Below are 26902 nucleotides of genomic sequence, written 5' to 3'. Positions count from 1 at the left end.
CCGCCAATCGGAGGTGACATGCGCATCTGCTGCTGCTGATGCTCCCACAAGGATAGCGTGGACTAACGCAGTCCGGTCGTTGACGGACAAATTGTTTATCCTGAGGGAGCTATTTCTTTCCAACATCTTGGATTTCCTCTGCCTGACAGAGACTTGGACTGGCGCCAGTGAGTGCAGTGCGATGCTTGAACTATTACCACCTGCATGCTCTTACTTGGATGCGCCGAGAACCTCAGGCCGAGGTGGAGGAACGGCGACTGTTTTTAAAAACTAATTTCAATGTAAACAGTGTATATTCGCGACAGCGTTCAGCAGCTTTGAGGGCACATTCTTTGAAGTTGCCAGTGCCGTCCTTGTGCTCTGCGCTGTCATATACCGTCCTCCCAAATAAACAAGGAGTTTCTGAATGACTTCAAATCTCCTCGCCGAAATCATGTTGGAATATAATCGCATCCTGTCCATGGGCGACTTTAATATTCACGTGTGCTGTCCTGAAAACCCACTGGCAAAGGACTTTTTAAGACTCATTGACTCTTTCAATTTGGTGCAGTGCGTGGCTACAAATAAGATTTTATCATCCCTGCAATACAGCTGTCAGCTGCTCAATCTTACTATAACACAAATTGCTAAAACATTGCGACCAGGAGAAACTCTGGAGCTGTAAGTTATGTCTTTAGCATATTTATTATAGATTTTTTTAATTGAAGTATAATATCAGCACTATTTTAGTCATCATTTAGCTTGCTAGCAGGTGGAGCTGCTGCAAGAGCCTACTTAGTGACCGGCTGTGAGTGTGAGTGACTGTGATGGGCGGAGAAGCTCAGCAGCTGCTGCTGCTCTTTGTGGAAAGAAACCAAAGAGTGACGGAAGAGAGTCGCCAAACACAACTTTAGGCATTTTTAATAAAGACAAAGTCTCTGGGCATCAGTCAAGTATTGGAATTAGGTCAGAACAACAATGAAAACCTTGGAAAATTCTACTGTGGAGGTTTATAATTGGAGATCGTTGATTCGCTTATATCACTGTCAGTCAAATAGGGATTACCCCTGAGACAAATCAATCAATCATAATGCAGATTTTTAGCGTCCGGGCCAGCCCACTGCCCCCATAGACCCCCAGAAACACTTAGCATCCGATGGGCGGGATAAAGCCCTGCAATTACCCAATGACCATACAGTTTTGCACAGTGGATGGAGCAGCCCACTCTATGCTTCCCCATCGAAGCTGGAGATGTTCTGTGTCCGACTGTTGCGCTGCAGGCATGAATGAAAAGGAAGTCATGTCAGTTACCTGTGATAAGCAGCTGATTCTGAACAAAAGGTCAAGGTATTCGAGCCTATATGTAATCAATGAAATGTACACACAGCAATATATATGTCGCCACTTGTTTTTTTTGGGGGTGGGGCATTTTAGAGCAAGCCCCACTATCTGAGAGGTACATAGAGGTTTTGGAGCAACCAAGCAACATCTTTTTCTGGGATGCCCTTGCTTATTTCAGCAAGCCACATTTTGCATGTTACAACAGCGTAGCTTCGTAGTAAAAGTGTGATACTTGACTGGATTACCAGCATTCCAAGAACTGTCTCCCATTAAAATTGTCTGGCGCATATTGAGGCGCAAAATACGACAACGGAGACCCAGGATTGTTGCGCAATTTATGTTGTATATCAAGCAAGAGTGGGAAAGAATTCTACCATGTTCTATGCTACATCCCAACTTCACTGGAATTGGGGGTTGTATTCGCAATACAGTGTACCCCCGCATACTCACAGTTCGGCACCCGCTGATTCAAATAATTGCAGATTTTTTTCATCATTTTTATTTTTTGTGAGGGAGGGGGCAACCCCGGGAGGGGGGGGGGTCCTGGAAAAAAAAATACATTGGCAGTTTATTCGTGTTTTTGAGGTTTTTCCGTGATTTAATTCCTTTTTTTATCTAATGCATTTCAATAGGCGTAGATTATAAATGGATTGTTGCTATTCATGGGCCAGCCCAGCCCCTATACCCCGCAAATAGCGGTCAACTTACACTTAAAAGTACAAAAGTGTGCATTGTTCAGTAAAGTTTTAAATTAAGTGATATCATGTTATGTTTATGACTATGATAGTGCCAGCCTGAAAATCCAAAGTGTGTCCAAAGTTCTTGGGGCTGGCATCACACAGTAACAGCTGTTTGCACTCCTCAAAGCTAAGCTATACAGCCAAGTCTGCCCACTTAGATCCAATGCTTATAGTATTACCATGAGAAAGATAAATATGACAACCAGCTGGTGTCTGTTATATTCCTGCATTGCATGTGGATCATACAATACAGTATACACTGTTACAAGCTTAGTGCATTGTTGTGCAAAAGTCTTAGATCAATATTAATTGTTTTTGTTTTTTCTTACTGACTTTTTTTTTTTTTTTTTCGTTTGTTTTTTACAGCAGTCTATGTGGCACAGTAACTACTAAGACACAGAGCAGGCTTAAACAAATGATTAAAGAAAAACAATGTCCACAAAATGTGGGTGTGTATAGGAACACCCAATTAGAAATCATTCCATTTTGATAATGACCTGGATATAGGTGAGTTCCCCCCAATATGGTATCCATGGATCGTCTAACCCCGAGAATCATAATTGCACCTCCTGGACAAAATAATCCCAATACAAATCTGTATATATTGTTTTCATTTTATTAATAGTTCATCTTTGGTGAAGGTCTGCTCTTTACTGTTTCAATTGATTGATTGATTTTTCCCTCTAGATTAGCCGGTCTGATGAAAACCTTTCAGAAAGAGTTAATTACAGTAGATATTTTATCAAAAACCGGCAAATGTAATGTTTTTCAGGTCGGATATTTTGACAATTGCATAAAACATTCTAACCTGGCAAGAGACAAATTGATACATGAATCACTCAAAGAAGTCCTCCTTAGTATCAATCTGGCATTGCTCCAACATGATCTGCTCAGGAAAGGTGGGACATATGTTACAATACTTCGATCTGATTAGGTGATGCGGCAACTTGTGCATGCCTACTAAACTTATGTTTTGACCAATCAGAGAAAATGTTGTCACCAGCATGCGCCTTGTTTTGAACAACTGAGTCCTGTTGTCTCAATGATTGGAATGGATGGTATCATCGCCTTGAGTGACAGTTGTTGTCTTTGCAATGTAAATTTGCGGATAAAGGCAATTAGTAAGTAATTAATTAATTGCATTCGTCCACCGGTGTCGCCATGTTTGGTTAGTTTGTTTCTCCCGGCCTCTGCGATTCTTATTTTCCTCACAGCCGCGTATCCCGCCCCCAAACACACTGTTGCTTTGTGACTGGTCCGTCCCACCAGTGGTGCCGCTCAGAGAAAATCAGCAAGCTCAGAACAAGGTGGATTCTTGGGGTTTTGTGAACTCACAAATACTGCGAGAATTCAGCTTGCAGGCAAGGTGAAAGCTTACAAGTTTAGGGTTTGAAATTATAATTCTGTAAAAATCCTCTCTATTTTTGTGTTCTTTCTTTCCAGGCTGAAACACATGACGGCATACCCTCTAACCAAACGGGGGATGTGATCCACAAAAATACCAAAGATTATGGCTTTGTCTGCCGCAATAAAGACCAACCTCATGGCCTCTGTCACAACTACAGAGTTCGTTTTCTGTGTGGAAAACTTGGTAATTATATTATCATCAGAATGTTTCTCTGTTTTTTTAAACCTAGTGTATGTGTATGGAAAGATATTAGGATGACCTCACCACTTTAATAAAAATAATGATGAATGAAAATTATTTTTAATGTAGCCGCAGATAAACTTGTCAGGACAATATAAAAGTACTTAAACTAAAAACACTTTCCATCTCATCTTTAATATGATTGGTCATGAGATGGTGAATGAAGCACAGAATGTGTTGGCAGGCTGCCATTTCTCAAATGCATGCTGACACATTTTAGTAGCCACACTGCTCAGAGTTCATAGGCGATGTCCTTACTACATGTTGATACCCCGGTACTGTGTTTCGTTTGTATAGAGAAATTCTAATTAATGACTTAATAGTCACTCCTGAGGGCTACCATAAGGTTCATACTAGTGATTAGGGATAGACAGATTCTCTGCCAGGCTAATTAACTGCGCCGATATTCTGCATTCTGACAAATAATATCTGCATATGGCTTTTCTTTTTTTTTTTTTTTAAATCTGAGGTCTGAAAATAGATCAATTTAAAGCTATGTTAACTTTAGGGATACTATTTATTAGTTTTCTGAACTGTAACTATGCCATAGTTCGGTGTGAAGGAAATTTCTCTGCTTTGAGCACGAGCAACAGACATGACAATATTTCAGTATTTCCTAGGAATCAGAAATGTTTATTGAGTGCATTGTCACAAAGTCTGTTCCATTTCAGTTTCATTAACACTATCACAAGAGGATAACAATGGTCACAACTAGTGCTGTCAAACTTTCCACGTTATCGGACAGTAATTAAATTTTGTAATTGATCGTGTCAAAATATTTGACGCATTTAACACATGCGCAGAATGACCACCCCTGCATTGAAGTGCAGTGAGCAGCAGAGCGGACGCGTGTCGCCCGCGGGAGGATAAAGAAGCATTTCGAAAGAAGAGGGCATCTTTAAATCTCAGAAATGATAATAAATTGGTTTGCCTCAGCGACTGAGGATGAGTAGAGAAGAGGGCAGTCTGGTTTTGTGTTAATAAAGTCAGTTTAAAAGAGGAACACACAACGTTCTGATACCACCTACAGTATAGCACAGCATAATACTCACCCGTCATATGAGCCAATCAAATTTGTGTGCACTTCTCAGGGACCACTTGGAAAACATAAACTGGATAAGAATATTACAAGGGCCACATAAAAATGTGTACATTACACACACACACACACACACTTTGTTTGCACACATTTGAAATATTTCTGTCACTGTTCTGAGGCCCTTTTGCGTTTTTGTAGTGAATAAAAATACTACTACAGAATGTTAATAATTTTAATTTAAAAATGTTAATTTTCATCTCATGAGGATTTGTTGTTGTAATAAAAAAAATACATTACATAGGAACAGTATGTTGAATGTATATATCCGTCTTGTGTCTTTTATCTTTCCCTTCCAACAACAATTTACAGAAAAATACGGCATACTGTATTTAGTATTTAGTTCGAATTGCAATTAATTACAAGTAGTGCTGTCAAAATTACTCCGTTAACGGGCGGTATTTAAATTTTGTAATTGATCGCGTCAATTTATTCGACGCATTTAACACATGCGCACAATGTCCGCCGGCGCCGATGCATAATCCCACTCAGAAGTGCACAGTGAGCAGCAGAGCGGACGCTTGTCGACCGCGGGAGTATAAAGAAACATTTTGAAACAAGAGGGCATCTTTAAATCTCAGAAATGTGAATGAATTGGTTTGCCTCAGGGACTGAGGATAAGTAGAGAAGAGGGCAGTCTGGTTTTGTGTTAATAAAGTCAGTTTAAAAGAGGAACACACAACGTTCTGATACTACCTACAGTATAGCACAGCATAATACTCACCCGTCATATGAGCCATGTGCACTACAGGGACCACTCGGAAAACATAAACTCTAAGAATATTACAAGGGCCACATACCACTATGATGAAAAATAAGTTCGTAGATGTCTTCAGCCCTTGGCTGTCATCAAATATGAAACATTTTGAGAAATTTGGATGATCTGAGTCAAATTAAAACTATTTATTGTCACGTTGAATAATCAGATTTGCGGCACCGTCAAGGCCACTCCCTTCTCCGAAAGGTCACAATATTCAGCGTAGAGCAGGATCAACGTCTTGAGGCTTTACTGACAAATTTTCAGTAGGATTCGTTCAATGGGCTCCGTGCAGTAAATAGAAATGTAAAAAAAAATGACAATTTTTGTCGCCACTAGGTGGCCCTATTTGTCTGATGGAATATTATCATAGACGTCTTAAGGTCGCGACTCTTTACGTACAGGTGAAGTTTGGGATTTTTTTGAGCATGTGCAGGGGAGTTAAGGTTTTTCTCCTGTATGGCGAAGGACAAAATTTACGCCAAATTTGATGCCCCGCCCCTGTCATCTAGTTTATCAAAAAGTCAGAAAAAAATTCCCAGTTGTTGCCCCAGGTCTTAAGATGATATATCGGAAGGTTGAAGTCAATTGGACTAATCCTCTGGGACATGGGTGCAAAAGTATATACCCTGTAAACGGTATATACAGCAGTCGCTGCTCGGGCCTTAATAATTATAATGATAATAATTTCTACAAAAACAATAGGGACCTCGCAGCGGTCGCTGCTCGGGCCCTAATAATAATTTCTACAAAAACAATAGGGACCTCGCAGCGGTCAAGCTCGGGCCCTAATAATAATAATTATAACACTAATAATTTCTACAAAAACAATAGGGACCTCGCAGCGGTCGCTGCTTGGGCCCTAATAATTTTAATTTAAAATTTTTCATTTTCATCTCATACATTATATAGATTCATTATATACATATACAAATATATATATACATACAATACAAAAATACACAGAGAAATATGGCATATTTTGGAGATAGGTCGAATTGCGATTAATTACGATCAATTAATTTTTAAGATGATTTACTCGATTAAAATTTTATTTTTAATCGTTTGACAGCCCTAGTTACAACATATACAGTACAGCAGAATGATACATTCATGACTCTACATCTCCACTTTTTGGATATTACATTACGTTACCTGTCAAGAGTCATTGTCCATTGCTGTAGTTCTAACTCTCAATCTCTAATCCTGCAGTTCGTCCTCAGGCCTCAATTTCCATTGACGTGTTGTCCAACAGCACAATTCTGGAGCTTGCAGACCAGCCTCTGGGTTGGCAACCTGGTGACCGGGTGGTAGTGGCCAGCACTGACTACTCCATGCATCAGACTGAAGAGTTTGACCTAATTCCTTGCCCTACTTGTACAACTAACCAGGTCAAGGTTCAAGGTGAGCAATGTGACTCACAGCAGAATCTCACAATTTAACAGGTTTTCAAACTTACAATTCTTTATTCATGAATTGCCTTTCATGACTTGTTTTATTTGATCAAGCTACAAATACTTGAAATGGATGTCATAGTCCAGATACCAAGGCAGGGATGTTAAGCCTGCATCCTACTGAGGGGCTAGTCCATCCCATCTGATTTCGGATTAAAGGTGATGTACACCTTGGACTTGTCACCAGCCAAGCTCAGATATTTAGATGATTCATTATCAATATGATTCTTTTTTAGATTATTATTTTTCTTTGACATGTTACTTGGGGCAATTTGGAGTTCACTTCAGTTCTATTACTGTATGGAGCTATGTTTCTATCATGTATCCATTCCTGCTTAAGGCCTGTCCAATACAGGGATGAAAATGTTGTTTTTCAAATTTCCCTCTGATCTTCCGATTCTGATTCTGATCAAATTAGGTCTCTTTTATGAATGGTAATATAGAGGTGAAATATTCAGAACGGGATTCCAACCAGTAGCACAGTGACCTGATAGTTAAAACTTTACACTTTAGCAAGATGGCTCTTATGTTGGCTCAGCGTTTCTGAATGATAATTTAATGTCCTTTGCATCGGCGAGATTTTCTTTAAAGTGGAAGTCAACTCAAACATTTTTTTTCAAGAATATGTACCATGCAGGCCCACTAGTTGAAACAAGGCATTGTGATTAATATTGTGTTTGTGGAAAAAGATTAATGCACCCGTTTTTAGCCATCTCTGCGGGGCCATTTTGACACACACTGTGTGTCATTATCAGTCGACAGCAAGTGACAAAATGGCCACCACCTGAGATGGATCAAAACGTGTGGATTTTGCTGCTTAATTCATATTTCACAAATGCAATATTAATCAGAATACCGTCTTCTGACTAGTGGGGCAGCATTGAACATATTGTAAAGAAAATGTTTGACTTTACTTCCCTTTAAGTTTTAATACAAATGTTCGCACACCCGATGTACATAAACAAGTAAGGAAACATGCATCTTGGCTAGCATTAGCGCCACTGCACACTCTGTTTCACATCATATGAACTCTTCACTGAGATTGAGTGTGAATGAGAGGCATAGCCAGCTCCCGTTCTTTGAATTTACATTTGAAATCACCTGTCAGCCCACAACTCTGAATGGAAATCAATTGGTACATTTGGGTGGCATGCCTCAGTGGTAGAGTGGTCGTTTCCCAACCTAGAGGTTGTGGGTTCGATTCCTGCGACCATGTCGAAGTGTCCTTGAGCAAGATACTTAATTCCCAGTTGCTCCTGATGCTGAGCCATCATTAGGTACATTAGATGTGATGTCAGTGTGAAGAGTTTTGAGTGCCTTAATAGGTGGAAAAGCGCTATACAAGCGAAGACCATTTACCATTTACACTTAGGTTAAAAGTTAAAGTACATGTTCGCAGCATTATTTTTATCGTACTATTATTTTGCTTTCCCATGTATTCAATCGGATGGCAAAGGGAACAACCAACCTCTGTAACCACCAGTTGCCATTCATGCAACAGAATAAGTCAGGGCTCCCTGCAAATACATCAGCTTTGTGTTCAACTATACAAATCCAGATTTCACAATAAGTACATTTGCGACTAATCTGAGACAAGATCATTTTTTCAGTATGCATACTTTTTGTTATTTTTGTTTGGTGGTTTACTGTGAGGATTTTATTATGTATAGTATAATACAGTTATAATAGAGCCTTGTATCCACAGGTTGGAAGACACAGATCTAATGCTATGACTTTCATCTTGTCCACTTTTAGTTTTTTTCCCCCAGTAAAGTAAAAAATCTCTTACCTTGCTGACAGTTTCGGCTGTCACTTCAGCCTTCATCAGAGCTCTGACAATGATTTTCTATTTCCTGGAGGAAAAAAACATTGTCTGAAAAAAAAAGAAATCTTAAACCTAATTTAACTAAAAGAAGACAAGATGAACGTCATAGGGGTGAAAAGTCTACATTTTTCACCAATTTAAAGCACGATTCCACACGGTTGGTGATTTTTGTATTCATTCAAATTTGTCAAACTTGTTAACGACACTATTCTCTGCTCTGTCGAATTCATAAGGCATTTTAATTTTCACTTTCTAGGCACTTTAAGCAGTGCAGACTCAAAAGATGTTAATTACCTGTTTTGATAAATACGCTTGCTATTTTTCCCTTTTTTTTTGTTGAAAGTGACAGAGCCTGTGTTCCATCTTTTCATCATAGCTTTGCAGTGAAATTTGTCTTAGGTCATTAAAATACTAAAAATAGTTGGTGGATTTACTACATTTAAAACCGAGTAACTATTTTTTTGTTGTAGCCCATGAAGCATATGATCCATTGTTTTCATTGGCACAAGACCTCAGCTTCATGGTAGGAGACCCCTGACCTAGAGTAGGCTGTCCAAAAAATAAATGCCCTTGATTAGGAGTGCTCAAGTCCAGTCCTCCAGCCCTTTTTTCTAACTCTCCCTGCCTGCAACACACCTTTTTCAAATGATCCGCTCATCACCAAGCTTTGCACAAGCCTGATAACGATTGTGATCATTTGTATCAAGTGTGTTCAGGAAGGGAGAGATGGAAAACGGGCTGGATTGTGGCTCTTGAGGACTGGACTTGAGCACCCCTGCCCTTGATGTACTGATTTTGGAGCATCATATGCTACCTTCAAAATCTTCTTTTCCAAGGATGTTCATAAATATTTTAACAAGTCGATGTAATGGCATATTCTGCACATTTACCAAGGTATAGCTGTGAAGTGAGTTTTCAGGCTTGCATGTTTTTAGTTCAATGCAGGTCAGATTTGAACAACCTTGAGCACTGTGTTGGAGTCAGAAAAAGGTGTTTGAACTGACTCAGGTCCAAGGAAAATCACAGCGTGTATCCTGTAGGCATGTGTGTTTCTTAATGGGCCTATTCATGCTGACTTAAACATTAAATATATTTAAGTCAGCATAAGACACAAAGCATAGGACATTTTTGTTTGTACCAAAAAATTCATGCTATTTTGTTTCCTGTTTATGCTCAGTTATTTATGTGTACTTATACAGTTAAATTACAGTATTTCAAGCCTGATTTGTCAGCTGATTCCTATTGCTTGCTTTTTAAAGATGCAGTACATACCAGAGTCGGAAATACCGGGGGTTAATGTGTACACTCACTTGTATTTCCTGCCACCCATATCCTAAACAACTGTGGACTGTGCATTTTCAGGACTGGGGGGTATTCCAGGATGTAAGTTACGTGAAAACTCGGTGGAAGTTAACCTTGAGATGAAAGATCAATCGAGATGGTAAAGACAAATGATTAGTGATTTTTCATATCGTCCGATCTTGTTGATGAATGGCTTCTTACCTCAATTTTTTAAATTGTCAGTTTTATAGGATTTGTAATAAAAGTTAAAACTGCACTCTAAACTGCACTAAAAATAGTACAATTTTGGATAAAAAATGGACCAATCCACTACTTGGGTCAATTCGACCCAACTTTCTGGGTTGCTTTCTGCAAAAACAACCCAAAAATGGGTAGGGTTGTACAAAACAACCCCCCAAAAATGGTCTGTTTTGTACAAAACAACAAAAACCTGGGTCAAATTGACCCAATTAGTGGACCGGTCCATTTTATACCCCAAAGTGTGTTATTTTTAACCCAACTGTTTCAAGAGTGTGGAAAGTAATGACATTTTATTAGCATAGTACAAAATGAAAAAGACGAATAACTAATCGACTAAACTTTCATGAGCACGAATGGAACATGAATAGCAGGAAGTAGTGGCGGCTGCAGGTCATGCACTGCCGGAAGAGGAATGGGTCAGGGAAAGGGAAACAGTCTGGCGTGTCACAGTTCTCAGGACGCTTCCGTCAGTAAAACTTACTGGTCGGGGCACATCCCATGACTAGCTCCTGTGGTTACACAGGGATTATTGGGTTGCAGTCGTAGTGGGCACTGGTTGATGAACTGCCCGGAGTTTCCACTAAAATGCGAAGACCAGAGGTGGGCATCATCAGTCCGGTGAGTCTGTTAGTGTGCTTCCGTCAGTACTTCAGGCCAGCCCATTCTGTCCAAGTCCTCCGGGACAGCCAAACGGCATTGAGAACGGACTTAACGGTACTGTCACACACAGGTGCCGCACACCTGACACACAGCCAAATACAGAAAAACGGAGACAGTGTTGTATCCTTTTCAGTCCCACAGACCTCAATAACATGTGACCCATATGTTTTTATTTCACCAATCACCACACTGCATGTGTGTGTATGTTGTTTTTATTGAACTTTTATCTTCATTGGCTGCGTCGGCTTGTGCGTGACATGGAAATTGCGTTCGACGCCGATTGGCTGTCGCCAATGAGGGATGGAATGGACCCACATGGTGGTGGCCAGCACTGAAATACTGACGGAAACAATGACGGACAGTTGGAATGCCCACCTTTGTCAAAGTCCCTGCGCAACCCGCTGAGCTCCCCGAAATAATCCTCAGGTGACAGAATGTTTGATTCCCAGTGAAAAGGCTGAAAAATACTCACACCCTGACTAGAGGTTGGGGTGGCTTGGAGCAGGTGATGACATCTGCGCGGAAGCACTGGTAATCTGCGAGGAAGCGCTGGTCATCAGCTGGGTGGCCATTGACTTGAAGATGGTGGAAAGGTTCTGAATAGAGTCCATAAGCATTCTGACATGTCAACTCAATCTTAAATACACAGAGACATCAGGCCCTGCCCATTCCTACATGATAACATAAAAGTGACAGAATAAAGGGCCATAGCAACTGACAACATACAGTCACAACAAGGAATTCAATTGAATACAACAGTGCTTTAAGTAACATTTCGAATACCTTTGACCACTACCATTTAATCCAAAATCCAAGTTTGTCATCTAGTCCTGAGGCACCTTTTAGTTCAATTGTGGTGTCACAGGCTGAACACCGGGTGGCACCCATAACGTATATGATTTAGAAGAAGGATAAACAGGCATGAATAAGAAATCTGGCATCATGCACTGTGTGCAAAGCTTTAAATAAAGTTAGATAAAAAAGAAATACATGACTGATTGCTGAGGATACTGCACACGAACCAAACCCAAATATCCAGTACAGGCCCAAACAGCGCCCATTGTGAAACTCTGCGGTGCTCAAAGGCTTTCGCCTGCATGATGGGAGCGAAACCTTTGCATGCATTACAACATCACAAATGTTAATTACAGCGGATGCGAAAGTTTTATGTTTCAGTTAGGGATGGGCGATATGACGATATTATATCGTTAAGCGATACGTGTTCACGACCTCATAAAGCCGGAAGATTGGTTGATCGTCTACATGGCACATTCTATACAGTTTAGCTCGATGGCGGCGCAAAGCCGCTGACGCGTATACCCCACCTACCAATCACAGCACGCACAGTGCACCGTACGTGATACTCCCCGCCTCCCTGATTGTTTGTATACAGTGGGGAGCTGTAGCGAAAAAGCCACGAAGCAGAGTTGGTCCCAAAAAGAAACTCCACATCCACAGTGTCGATTTTTTGCCTCGGAGCAGAAAGAGCAAACCAGTTGTTTGCAAAGTTTGCAGAGTTTCGGTTCGGATGTCAGCGCCGACAGCCAAAGCAAACGGAGATCAGACCATTGGTAGCCCTAGGCAGCCGCTAGCTCCAAGCTAACGCAACCCACGGTAACACAGCCATTTAACAAGAGCACTCCTTATGAAAAAAACAAGCAAGCAGTGTAAAGAAGTAACTGAGGCAGTGATTTATTACCTTGCTGAAGACATGATTCCCATTTAAACAGTGGAAAACGAGGGCTTCAAAGTACTGGACCTGCGTTACGAGCTGTGTTTTTATGTTTACATTATGTTACCTTTTATGTTTACATTCACTGCACATCTTCATAAAAATGGTCACTATTTAAATTAAAACCTGTTCAGAAAGCTTATCTGACTTAAAATGTATGTTTTTTCTTTTAGTTTCATACACATTTGAAATATGTTTTATTTTGTTTAACATGAGGAAAATGGTCAGAAATTGCAAATTGCAACAAATTAGTACAAATAAAACGTCGTGATAAAATCGTGATCGTGATTTTATTGTTAAAAAAATTGTGATCTGATATTTTTGCCAGATCGCCCACCCCAAGTTTCAGTTAAAAAATAGAAAAAAATAATTTAAAAGTCTCACAAGTTTGTGTGACATTTACCGTGGGTACGGAAAGTATCCCGACCACTTGAAATGTTTCACTTTGTGTCATTGCAGCCATTTGCCAAAATCAAAAAAGTTAATTTTATTTCTCATTAATGTACACTCAGCACCCCATATTGACAGAAAAAAACTGAAATGTAGATTTTTTACACATTTATGAAAAAAGAAAAACTGAAATATCACATGGTCATAAGTATTCAGACTCTTTGCAGCGACCTTCATATTTAACTCACATGTTGGCCATTTCTTCTGATCCTCCTTGAGATGATTCTGTTCCTTTATTGGAGTCCACCTGTATCTAATTGAACTGATTGGACTTGATTAGGAAAGGCCTATATAAGACCTAACAACTCACAGTGCATGTCAGAGAAAATGAGAATTATGAGGTCAAAGGAACTGTCAAGGGTGTCAAGGGTGGGACAGAATTGTGGCAAGGTACAGATCTGGCCAAGGTTACAAAAGAATTTCTGCAACACTCAAGGTTCCTAAGAGCACAGTGGCCTCCATAATCCTCAAATGGAAGAAGTTTGGGAAGACCACAACAGTGATCTTGGTGGTGGGAGCATCATGTAGTGAGTGTGTTTTTCAGCTGCAGAGACAGGATGACTGGTTGCAATTGAAGGCAAGATGAATACGGCCAAGTACTGATATATCGTGGAGGAAAACCTCTTCCAGAGTGCTCAGGACCTCAGACTGGGCCAAAGGTTCACCTTTCAACAGGACAATGACCCGAAGCACGCAGCTAAAATTGTCGGCCTCATCACAGGCGAAGATGATCGGGAGTACAGAGAACTTACTCAGGGTTTTGTGGACTGGTGCCAGCAGAACCGCCTCCTGATCAATGCGGGGAAATCCAAAGAAATGGTGGTGGATTTCGGTAGGCGCCAGCACTCTTCACCTGCACCAGTGAATATCCGGGGAACAGATGTTGAGAGAGTCTCAACTTACAAGTACCTGGGTGTTCATCTGAACAATAAACTGGACTGGAGCGACAACACAGACGCCCTCTATAGGAAGAGTCAGAGCAGACTCTTCCTACTCAGGAGACTGAGGTCTTTTGGGGTTCAGGGGACACTCCTCAGGAACTTTTATGACTCGGTGATCAGTCATCTTCCAGGGAGTGGTCACCTGGGCAGGCGGCGTCTCGGCCCGTCACAAGAAGCGGCTGGACAAACTGGTTAGGAGGGCCGGCTCTGTCCTGGGCTGCTCCCTGGACTCTGTGGACTCGGTGGGGGACAGGAGGATGTTGGCCAAGCTGTCATCAATGCTGGACAACCCGGACCACCCCCTCCAGGGCACCCAAACAGCACTCCACAGCTCCTTCAGTGACAGACTGTTACACCCTCGCTGTGCAAAGGAGAGATTCCGCCGTTCCTTCTTGCCTGTTGCTGTCAGACTCTTTAACAAGAACATTGTGTAGTCTCTACAAACTGGCGGACATTAGTGCAATTGTGCAGTCCTGCACCTGAGCTCATATCGTGCAATACCCAACATTCCCCACTACTGTAATACTGTGCAATACTCAACATTCCCCACTACTGTTAGTCTAGTTTTATTTTTATCCAATGCTGTTCCTTACATTTCACTACAGCACTGCAGCACTGTCACTTACTTAAGAGTATTTTTCCTCTGTACCATGTACAGGCTAAAATGAGTGTTCCTCATACTTTTTATGTAGATGTATGTTGGTGTGTATATACACATGTTACTGGGTATATTTACATAGGTTTGATCCTGAATGTTTGCCGTCAATGTTATACATTAATGGCTACATTATGCCGCCGTCCCTGTGTGACCTATATCTTTGCTGCTGTAACACTGAAAATGTCCCCACTGTGGGATCAATAAAGGCATTCTTATCTTATCTTATCTTAAAATAACAAAGGAGTGGCTTCAGAACAACTCCATGACCGTTCTTGACTGGCCCAGCCAAAGCCCTGACCTAAACACGATTGAGCATCTCTAGAGAGACATGAAAATGGCTGTCCACCACCATTTACCATTCAACCTGACAGAAAAAAAATGTGTCGCATCATTTCCATGAAGACTCATGGCTGTACTAGCTCAAAAGGTTGCTTCTACTCATTACTGAGCACAGGGTCTGAATACTTACGACCATATCATATCATTTTTTTCCTTTTTGTAAATATGCAAACATTTCTACATTTCTGTTTTTTTCAGTCAACATGGGATGCTGAGTGTACATTAATGAGAAATAACAATTTTTGATTTTGGCAAATGGCTGCAATGACACAGGAAGTGAAAAATTTTAAGGGGTCTGAATACTTTCCGTGTCCGCTATATATCATGCGTGTGGCATAACTCTGGGTTTAAATAACTAATCAGTTATTGATGTTAGCATCCAGGCAGTAACGGTATATTAGTGGGGAATATAATGTCCTCTGCATTCTAGATGCCCACTCTGTATACATGCGTTTCTGTGTTCACAGGTAAAGTCCAGTTTATTCACATGGGTGAAGAGGTGGATGGGGTGGATATGAGAGCTGAGGTTGGCCTGCTGAGTCGTAACATCCTAGTCCGTGGTGAGATGGAGCCCAGCTGTTACGGCAATGAAGCCTGCAAATTCTTTGACTTTGACACCTTTGGAGGACATTTGAAGGTACACTATTCCTACTACTATTCTTACTGAATTGATTCCTGTTAAACATATGAAGATATTTAATTTTTATTTTGCACTCTGTCATTTTCACTTGCATAGATGTCAAACTTGAACCATGTCATGGACTCATTTTGACCTATATGTGTTATACTGTACATAAAACAGTTGAGGGGAATGATTTTGATGGAATGGAACCGTTAACTCATTTGATGCCTACCTCGTGTTAACTCATTTTTTTAATAATCCAGTAGTATAGCGCCATCCACGGGTTAACTCGAGAAATGTGTGGAGTTTTTTGTGTGCATTTGATGCTCAAGGCTTGGATGCAATTAATCACAAAGTTCCAGGTTTGGGAAGCATTATAATGACGTGCAATCGCCAGCAGTTTAGCCACTTCTAAGGAGTCATGCAACAACCAGACCATTCTTTAGTAATCTGCAGTAGAACATAGGCAAGTTTTACAGAAAATCCTGTTCCTGGGGAAAAAAAACGGAGAGATCTAGGGTTTTGTGAAAAGACTTATTTCAAGTAAAATTTCAATTTTGACACCAATATTTTTTGCTTTTATGACACCTCAGACAGTGCTTTTCTTATAAAAAATGAACAATTCTAAAAAAAAAAAAAAGCCGTGCTATTTCAAAATTCCTCAGGAATTTTCTATTTATTTTTTACCCCCTTTGATAAGCAAATATATTGGGGTACTGAAAGGCCAAAACAAAACCAACTCAACAGGTGATGACCAGTGTTTTTTTTTTAAAATAATACTTAACATTATAATTAAATGTGCTTGTAGATGGTAGTGTGCAGTAGGGGTTGGACTGAACAGTCGACTATTTGACACATTGATTTTATCATGCCACATTTGCAATTACTGCTTTAATTACATTATTCTCTAGTAGGGGCGATTTTAGGTTCAGAGCTTTGGGGGTGCTGAGCACCCAGAGTGTCTGGCTGTTTTTTTTTTTTTTAATTAACTGCATTTCACTTAAAGTGATTTAGGATCATTCAACACTGTTTACGAGTGTCACTTCCCATTTGTGAACAGCACATTACACTTTGTGGTTAGCAGAAACACTATTACTACGCCATGCCCAGTTTTTACTCATTTATTTCTGATAGAGTACACACACTCTTCCTGTTCTTGCACCATCATCTCCTCTCCCTTTTCTTTATCTCTCTCCCTTTCCACTAACAACCACATACAAACATCCTTCAGTCACTAAAATATTAATGCAGTCATTTAAATAAGTAATAAATAATAAAATAATAAATAATCTACCTCTGTGTTATCAAACACAAGCTGTTTTATTACCAAGATGAAAATTCAGTATAAATTCATAACTTTATTAAGAGTAAATGGTTTATAGATAATCCATCCAAATGTGATGATAATGTGGTCAACTGATGAGGAGAAAATACATAATTATCACCATACATATTAAATTTTATTCTGGATGCGATGTTTTTAACTTCAGCCACTGTTTATATTTTGCTTCTCCGTGAATGTGTTACCTGTGTTCTCCGGGGCTCAAGGTTCCCTCTCCTCCCTTTCTACCCCTCTTTCCCCTAGTGCTGACAACCATATACAAATAAATTAGGAAGAGGTTTTGTGTATTTCTTTATAGTTACTGTGGGTAATAGACTCTCACCTGAACATGGTGCTTTTTTACAGAAAAAATTGTGAATGTCCATGCTGGTGCTGGGAGGATGACCACACACATACCTTACACACACGCAACAATTAAGCTAGGCTGATCATTGTTGCATTCGATTCAATGCAGCTAAAATGAGGACTAATATCTATTGATGATAACAAAGTTGTTATGACTCGTTGTTTACGTGATGTATCAGTTGCTCTGCAGTTGCTACGGTCCTTTTATGCTTTGTCCTTTATGATGTCATATAGGTCTTAAGTCTTACAGTTTAAAACTTTGAGTTAGACAGTGACACATTGTCAGTACGTCGAACCTTCTTGGAGTGAGGATGCACTCTCTTCCCGTTTGTCCACCATCTACAAACCTCAGCTAAAATTCCCGCACAAGCCCCTGACTCACAGATACCTTCAAAATCAGTCCGATTGTGTAAAATTACGCATTCATCCACGTAACAGAAATGAAGGTTTGCTGCAAAGTATCATTGAAACGCATAACCTCCTCCTTTTAATTATTTATTTTTAAACCTTATACTATTCTTTTATACAGCAGCAAGTAACAACTGTTGTTGTGTTTCAAGAATTGCAGTGGTACAAATTCCGACTATACTTGAAGGTATCGGAATGTGATTGGATAAATGAGTCGGGGGGGTGCCTTCAGAGCATCTGAGTGATTGTAACTGGAGTTTGTACAGCCATTTTGTACGTGCGCAGAATAATGACGTGATCAATCAGTCGATGTCGACTCAATTATTATCACCTTAAAGTCGGCTACAAAAAATCTGAAGTTGTTCAACCCTCTATGTTTAGTAATAAGTAATACATGTCGTTAATAGAGATTTAAGCATTTATTCAGGTTCAATACATAATTTATTTCTTCTTGGTAGGAAAAGTGTTCAAAGCTACTAAATCAGTTTATCAATACTGCTTAATCACTTTATGGATACACAATTAGTTGGATGCTTGGATAGCAATCAGATTCATCCTAGTACAGTTATCCCTAGTGAAAACATGCAAAAAAAACCAAAACAAAACAAGATGTGCATGCAGTCTGGAATAAAAAAAAAAGAAAAAGGTGAAGACACTGAGAGACACGGAAGGACATAAGTACACAGGAGAGAAGTGCCTTCAAGTCTCCTCTTATCCTATCCTATTATACTATTTCATTACATTCCATCCTGTCAGTTATTGCTCGTGTATGGTGTGTATTCAGCACTTTTGGTAACTCACGCAAACATATACACACACAAATAGGAAAGCCCAACAAGATTAGAGTGAAGACCTTGAAAATAAAAGCCACTTTTGACATTTTTGGCTTTTACCAAACCAAGCTTTTACCAACAGTTTTTCCATTTTCTAAAAAGCTGTGATCTGTCAAATGGAGTTACCGTGAAATGGCCTTTTTTTCTGGTTGCATTTGATGCAGTTTATTGGTCCAGTTGTTTTCGTCAGTTTTCTTTGCTCGTCTTACAAAGCTCTCCTGGTTGTCTTCATCGCATCCTTCAAATTATCCCCTTTTGTTCCCTTTTCCACTCTCTATTTCTTTCCTCATAAACTCACTCTGCCTACTGAGCTTTGCTCAAACTGCTTCATAGCAATCCTCATCTCTTTTGCTGTAAGACTGACTGATTGATCCTCTTTGCTGTCCTTAGGTAGAGCGAGGTTTCAAGGCTGCGCATATATCTGGTGTGGAGCTGCAACACATGGGCCAGCAAACAGTTGGACACTACCCGGTCCACTTCCATCTGAATGGTGAAGTGGATGAGAGGGGAGGTTACAACCCCCCCACCTATGTCAGTGATCTGTCAATCCACCACTCATTCTCCCGCTGTGTCACCATCCATAGCTCCAATGGACTTCTGGTGAGTTCTGCTCTTGTATATCCAAAGTAAACACTAAAATGTGTAACAAAATGTATCAGACCACCACCCAATGTTTGTCACAGACGCACGGCAACGAAATAGTACTGGAAATAGTGGCATGCAAAATAATGCCATTTGCTGTCAACATATACTGATTATCTGTCTGATTATCATCAACAGTGACATGTTTTGCATGTCCAATTATAGGCATTTATTTACATTCCCTAAGAGGAAAATATTTATAGTGCTTTGTTTTGCTTGATTAATTCCTGACTTCTCGGACAAGCCCGGTCAGCCAGTTCGAATCTCGCTATTGTAACCTTTATTCAACCAGATAAAAACCCATTGAGATCAAGATCTCTTTCACAAGGGTGACCTGGCCAAGAGGTCAGCAGCACATGTCATACAACATTTACAAGAGACACATAACACATACAATTTTAAGGTGCAAAATATTTTACAATACCGTACAAACTGACACAACAAGTTAAGATTGAAAACACAAGCACTTTTCAATGGTCTCCTGTTGTGTGGCCCTCATGATTGAACGAAATGCTTCAAGTGGGATCAGTTCAGTGAGTTTTAGTTCAGTCTGTAGGGCATTCCAAGCTGAAGGGGCAGCAAAGCTGAACGCTCTCTTTCCAAATTCAGTCCTTACACGAGGAACAGATAAGACAAGAGTAGTGCAGGAACGCAAGGCATAGCCGCTATTTGTCTTATGTAGAACACTGCACAGACAAGAAGGGAGCAAGCCCAAGAGAGCCTTATAAATTAGCGTTAACCAATGTGCATATCTGCGTGCACCTTAAGGAAGGCAAGTCTGATTTCAGATACAATTCACAATGGTGGGTGAGACGACTACAACCAGTGACAAATCTAAGCGCTGAATGAAAGACAGAGTCCAACGACTGGAGAAGTTTGGATGATGCACTGGAATATAGCGCGTCACCATAATCAATAATGGGCAAAAAGGTCGCTAACACAAGCTTCTTGCTGACCCTGATGGAGAAGCAGGATTTGTTTCTGAAGTGGAACCCAAGCTTCACCCTGAGTTTTGAGACCAAATTATTTATATGGGTTTTAAATGAAAGGTCCCGATCAAGAATAAAACCCAAGTACTTGAAATTTAAAACCATTCATTCATTATCCATACCGCTTATACTCACAAGGGCGTGCTGGAGCCTATCCCAGCTGTCTTGGGGCAGTAGGCGGGGGACACCCTAAATTGGTTGCCAGCCAATCGCAGGGCACACAGAGACAAACATCCGCACTCACAATCACACTTAGGGGCAATTTAGAGAGTCCAATCAACTTACCATGCATGTTTTTGGAATGTGGGAGGAAACCGGAGTACCCGGAGGAAACCTGCGCAGGCACGGGGAGAACATGCAAACTCCACACAGGGAGGCCGGAGCTGGGATCGAACCCACGACCTCTGAACTGTGGGGCGGACTAGCTAACCAGTCGACCACCGTGCCGCCATTTAAAACCATCTCTATAGGTTTTCCATTTGATGATACAATGTTTGGCATGTTTTGTGGTAACTCTCTTGCACGAGAGAAAACCACAAGCTTGGTTTTATCTGTGTTTAAAACCAGTTTAAGATTGTGTAAGATGAACTGAATAACATTAAAAGCAACTTGTAAAAACTCGAAAGCCTGAGTAAGTGAGGCTGAACATCTATTAAAGGTTTACTTCAATTTGAAATACCTCATTCCTAGTTAAAACAGTAAAACCTCAAAACAATTAAGTAGTTTGAATTAAAGCACTTAAATCTGCACTCCAATATATCTTTACAATAGCCTTTTCATTTGACCATTTATGAGTCACGCATTTTATAAATAGCAGATTAACACTTTAGCTGTTCATGATGGGTAGGGCTGTTCAATTTTGCCTAATAAGAAAATCCAGATTATTTTCTCTCAAACCCGATTTTACGATTACGATTTCTTTGTAAAATAAAAAATAATGAAAAATGAAGTATTATGAAGGTTTTATCTAGAAAGTTCGGTTACGGTTCAAAATCGCTTAATCAAGCAGCCCTAACGATGGGTATTCTTGCAATTCTCTGGAAAATAATTTTCAGACTGGAATCGGGTTCGAATTTCCCGTGCCCTTTCTGCGGATGTGACGTCATACACGTTCTCATCGTTGTCTCACAGAGTCGCGACCATAAGCTATTATTTCGCTGTAAGGGATTCCACATATGCTCAGAAGAGATCACCGTCTAGCATGTCCAAGACACCCACAGTTTCTCTGAGGAAATAAAAAAAAGGAAAACCATTACAAGTGAAAAAAAAAAAAGATTGAAACTTGCTAGTGACCAACACTGGGCAGGAACTCGGCTAAACATCGCTTTCGCATTTGAGCGGTAGAGATTACTGAGATCAGACTTGGGCTTGAAAACCGGTGCACAAATGGCTTTATTTCTACTCCAAAGGTAAGAAATGATGATTTTGTCATTTAGAAAGAAATATTTTGTATTGTTTTCAATTAGCAGTTACCCTAAACTCGCCCACTTTTCGGTCCAAACCGAGGGTGAAAGTGAAGTGGACAGCAACATTTAGCATGAAATGAACGCCAACAATGTCCGCTGATAGTGTAGTGGTACACACGCCTGAGTTGTGTGCGGGCAGCGTGGGATCGATTCCCGCTCAGTGACAGTGTCTATGTGTGCCCTGCGACTGGCTGGCGACCAGTTCGGGGTGTAGTCTGCCTTCGCCCATTGACGGCTGGGATAGGCTCCAGCAACTCCCCGCGACCCTATATAGGATAAGCGGTTTGGAAGATGACATGACATGACATGAACGCCAACAATTGATGAAATTGAAAAGTATGATGTTATGAATAAAAGACATTCTATTGAGGCTAAATGTCAACCGATTTTCCTCTGTGACAATAGTATATTGTAGCTACAGCGGAATGTAAACGCCATTTTGCCGAGACCATTCACGGCCGTATCACACTGAGCAGTGAATATATATATTTTTTCTCAATCGTCATTTGTTACGATTCCAGCCTCTGTGCTGAGTCTATCAGTTGTGCTCATACGAGGGTGCATTGTGCACGCAAAGAAAGGAGTGTGCCATTTAATTTTTCGGCCGCAGATGGCAATAGCGATTAGAAACTCAAAATACTGCGGAGTGCAGCTTTAATTACATTCAGTTTCATAACAGTTGGTCTAATACATTTTGAAGCATTGTGTATTTACTAAAAGGCATCTAAAAAGGACCACAAACCATGTGAAACTGCGTAGCAAAATGTCTTTCAAGCCATCAAACTCAGTCATCGTGAAACAATAAATGGTTTCTGCAAGGATTACAAAACTAGTGAAAAAGACTAGTTCGTAAGTTAATTCTATTAATAACATTACCCAGCTGTCCACGTTGGTGTAAATTATTCTGACAATAACGTTACCTAAAGTTGCAAATACAATATGCCATGGATCTTCAAATAAAATTCAGAGGGGTCAGGTTGTGTCATTTTTTTAGAAATGGACGACCACACGGATGTCAAAAAAAAAAAAATGGAGCAAAAACCAGATACACTGGGGGTTCTTTATTCAGAACACGAGTGAGTGAGATATAATAATTACAGCGGAAACTGAAAACAATGAGAAACAACACTGTCATCATGAAAGTCTAACATGAGGATACTAAAACAAAAGGCAATGGATGGAGCCACGGTGGAAGGAAGGCACAGGTGGTGCTGGGGGAAAAAAAAAAGATAGAAAGCAAGAACACTTTAAAACTTAAAGTACTTCTGGAAACACAGGAAGGAATGTAACTGAAAACAAAACTCATAGAAGCATTTAAAATAAACAACCTTAAGTACTCCTTGAACACATAAGACTGAAGCCTAAATTCATGAGGCAAAAAAAAAAATGGCAACAAGCAAAATGGCATGTGTTGCAATACACAAACACCTTTCTTCTCCTTATGGAGTTTTATGGCATTTGGCAAGAAACTGTCAGGTGCATTCCCGCCACCTACTGGTAAGGATTGTGAACCAGTCCAACACCTTTCTTGCACTGGAGCCACAGCTAACGCACCCTGATTGCTGGTGCAGTTGACTGATTATAGGCAGGTGAGGCTTGGGGATTTCGCCCACCAATTAAACCCAGAAACACTGACAGCACAGGGGGAAAAAGGTTACCAGCAGCGATTTGTCAGGGCAAAGTTCTAGACCTCAAAATTTGATTCAATTTGATTAGCCAACACAAATAATATCAAAAGGTCAAATTTCTTTCAAAATGTCAAATGTCTTCATTTTTTTACATTTACGTTTTATTGGCTTTTAAAGTACCGGTACAATGTATTGTTTTCCATGAAAAAAACAACTAATATACTGTATGGATCTATGTATCCTAATACATGAAACAATGTGAACCCCACTAAAACGGGGGTCTCAAACTCAATTGACCTGGGGGCCGCTGGAGGCATAGTCTGGGTAAGGCTGGGCCGCATCAGGATTTCCACAAGAAAAGCGCTCATAAAACTTTCCAATGTTCTCAAATACCTTTATTTTTAACACAAAATAATGAATTAAATAAACAAATAAAAATAAAAATGATCATACAGCAGATACAGACGACTGAAGGAACCACATTAACTGACTGACTGGCTGATTAGAGAAATTAATTATTTTTATTCAGTTTCAAATGTCTGTATTGATAGTTATTTAACCTTTAACTTTCTGAACATGAATATAACATTAAACCTGAACTGTTCTGAACAAGGCTTCTCTTGCCTACTTCTTGCTGCTAAAGACCTGGCAGCGCTTCTTCTCACATAGGCGAGCCACATTTGGGTTGAGGGAAGAAGCAGTGGAGACCCTCAGTGGGGCTTGAAGGTGCTCATCAGTAAGTTTGGACCTGTACTTGGACTTATTGAAGTTCAATGTGTAGAAGAGCTTCTCACACAAGTATGTGCTCCCAAAAAGGCACATGGTCCGCTTGAACACTCAGGAAAGTTCAGGGAAGCTGGGCGTCAACTCTCTCAAAAATTACCCAAGCTCATCTGCTTCTCCACTCACCTCCCTGAACTTAGATTTGAGTGCAGAGTTGCACTGCAAGTCAATGAGCTCCATTTGAAGCACAGGAGGGCCATCTTCCACATGAAAGGAGAAGGGGTCCGCAAAAATTTGAAATGTGGCTCTGTGCGTCTTGAAGTCTGCAAATCTGTGATCAAATTCCTCCTTTAGCTTCAAAATGGCCTCAACATACTTCTCACCACTGAATAATGTGCCTGCATCCACGAGTGCCTTGCATGCTGGGAAATGACAAAGGTTTGTGTGAGAGCTGGGCTTTCTATAACACAAGTTTTGTGCAGAATGCTCTCACGTTGTCATAGGGAGCACTGACAAGTTGCCCCTGGCCTTGTAGCTTCTTGTTCAGTACATTATGCTCATGTGTGATATCAACAAGAAAAGTTAAATCCATGAGCCATTTGGGATCACTTAGCACAGGAACAGCCACCCCTTCCTTCTCCATGAAGTCTTTTACTTCTGCTCTCAACTCAAATATCTTCAGTACGTTTCCCCCGCTGAGCCAACGTACCTCGTGAAGTAGAGCACATCCTCATATTCTGACTCCATTTCCTCTAAAAAAGCACGGAACATTCTGTGCTTTAAGCCCCTGGATCTGGTTTGGTTGATGCATTTTACAACAACAGGCATCACATTGTCAAACTTAAGGCATCTGCTGCAAAGAGCCTGCTGATGGATAATGCAGTGCAGAGCTATGGCCTCCTCCACACCCTTCTCTTCCATTTTTTTTAAAGTGCTACCAGTCCATTCTTCCTCCCTGTCATTGATGGGGCTCCATCGGTTGTTATTCCCACAAAACTCTTCCATGGCAAACCGGCATTATCAATGGCATGACACAGCTGGTAAAATATTTATTTTGCGGTGGTCTGGCCATTCATTGGAATTACTGTCAGCAACTCCTCCATCACTTCAAAATTGTCATTAACACCACGGACATATATTGCGAGCTGGGCAGTGTCTGTGATGTCTGTGGTCTCATCAAGAGCCACTGAATATACACTGAAACATTTTGCTTTCTCACACAGTTGATCATAAATGTCACTTGACAGGTCAGAAATGCGCTCTGCCACGGTGTTGGCAGAAAGGCTGATGTTTTTAAACTGCCCTTTCTTTTCTGGACAGACAATATGTGCAGCCTGTATAATGCACCTTTTGACAAATTCACCTTCTGTGAATGGCTTTCCTGCTTTAGCAATCATCTCACTAACGACGTAGCTAGCTTCGACTGCTGCATCATTCTCTTTGGTTGCTTTCTTAAAGAAATCTTGTTGCCTCATTAAACATGTTTTAAGACTGGCAGCCTGGTTGACTCTCTCTTCTCCCTGGTATTTTTCGTATTCCTCAGCATGTTTGATTATGTAATGACGTCTCAAATTGTATTCCTTGTGCACTGCAACATTTCAGTGCAAACAAGACATGTTGGGGCGCCCCTGTGCTCAACAAAGAAATATTGCACTTCCCACTTTTCTTGAAATTGTCTGTGCTCATCACTGACCTTTCTCTTCACTGCAGGCTTTGAAAAAGACATCTTTGGGGCTCTGTAATATGTGATTCCACTTGGAGTCAGTCTTGGGCTTAACTTCAACTCTCAGCACAAGCTGAGGCGCATGCGCACTTTCGCTCTCCAATCGTGTCATGTAAACACACGAGCCGTACTCGCTCGCTCGCGCTCCCCCGCTCGCCTGGTGGTGCATGCGCACTACAGAACTCGCCACGGCAGTAGGCGGAGTGCAGTGCTCAAAACCCCGTTGTCAGCCTATTTTAAGACGATGCTCTTCTTCGTGTCCTCCGGGGCAGACTCGTAGCGACCCGTGTGGTGAGGCGGAGCTTACAGAGCTGCTGTAACTACTATGATCCTCTGATGCGCAACGCGGTGTACTACAGCGATTGCCCAGAAGCATACCGGGGCCTTGAGAGGGGCTTCACGGCTTCTCCTCCGCGCAGCTGAGCCACCAGACAGCCCGGCCGATGTCCCGCCCACCAGAGCCATATACATAACCGTGATTGGTTCATTCAGCTCCGCACACAAGTGTCATTCATATCAATTTTGCGGGCCTCACTAACATTAATCTTTCATATTAAGACGGGCCGCAAATTATCGTCCCGGGGGCCACAGTTGGCCCGGGGGCCGCGAGTCTGAGATCTGTGCACTAAAGGAATTGTATTCCCCAAAACACAGAAATAAAATGCTAATCACACATCTAAACCCTTAAAACAGTTCACATTTAAATACAAAGAACAACAATAACTTAAATATCCAGAGAACTGGATAACACGTCGTGTCTATATTTCACTATAAATTGCATTTGATGACGGCAAATAAAAGAAAGAAAACAAAACAATTTGAAGTAAGCAGCACAGGCCCCTCAGACTAAATTGCAAGGATCAGTGAACATGTAAATTAAGCCTAACTTTCAAGTCAGTCAGAATAGGTGGATGCACATTTCAAGTCAAAAATGATTTTGTTTCCCCTTGAGTATCGGTCATGTCAGCTGCATTGACATTTTCGTTTACGACCAAAACGTTGCCCAAAACTCCACGCTA

The 26902-nt window shown here is 40.8% G+C and overlaps 1 protein-coding gene and 1 long non-coding RNA gene across 5 annotated transcripts in view; one reads left to right on the top strand and one right to left on the bottom strand.

The window, feature by feature from the left end:
• Positions 1–26902, top strand: part of cemip (cell migration inducing hyaluronidase 1) — a 216620-nt gene that overhangs the window by 124390 nt on the left and 65328 nt on the right. For all 3 annotated transcript variants that reach the window (XM_086025001.1, XM_086025000.1, XM_086025002.1), the window contains 4 exons: positions 3504–3651; positions 6774–6965; positions 15630–15799; positions 19103–19312. In XM_086025001.1, the coding sequence (XP_085881127.1) occupies positions 3504–3651; positions 6774–6965; positions 15630–15799; positions 19103–19312 (720 nt within the window). The remainder of the gene's footprint in view (positions 1–3503; positions 3652–6773; positions 6966–15629; positions 15800–19102; positions 19313–26902) is intronic.
• Positions 870–17609, bottom strand: LOC147150639 (uncharacterized). Of its 2 annotated transcripts, XR_015086059.1 has the most exons (4): positions 17449–17609; positions 11515–11638; positions 8805–8868; positions 870–1253 (listed from the first exon to the last, which is right to left on the bottom strand). It is a non-coding gene; the product is annotated as an uncharacterized LOC147150639 (long non-coding RNA). The 2 variants fall into 2 exon arrangements; XR_015086060.1 differs by lacking the exons at positions 870–1253; positions 8805–8868 and adding an exon at positions 17312–17371 and having other exon boundaries at positions 10974–11638.

This window comes from Filicampus tigris, chromosome 3, assembly GCF_054856515.1.
Source record: "Filicampus tigris isolate MCC_2025a chromosome 3, RoL_Ftig_1.0, whole genome shotgun sequence".
Taxonomy (NCBI): Eukaryota; Metazoa; Chordata; class Actinopteri; order Syngnathiformes; family Syngnathidae; genus Filicampus; species Filicampus tigris.
Note: the sequence above shows the minus strand (reverse complement) of the source record. Positions and strands in the feature narration are given on the sequence as shown.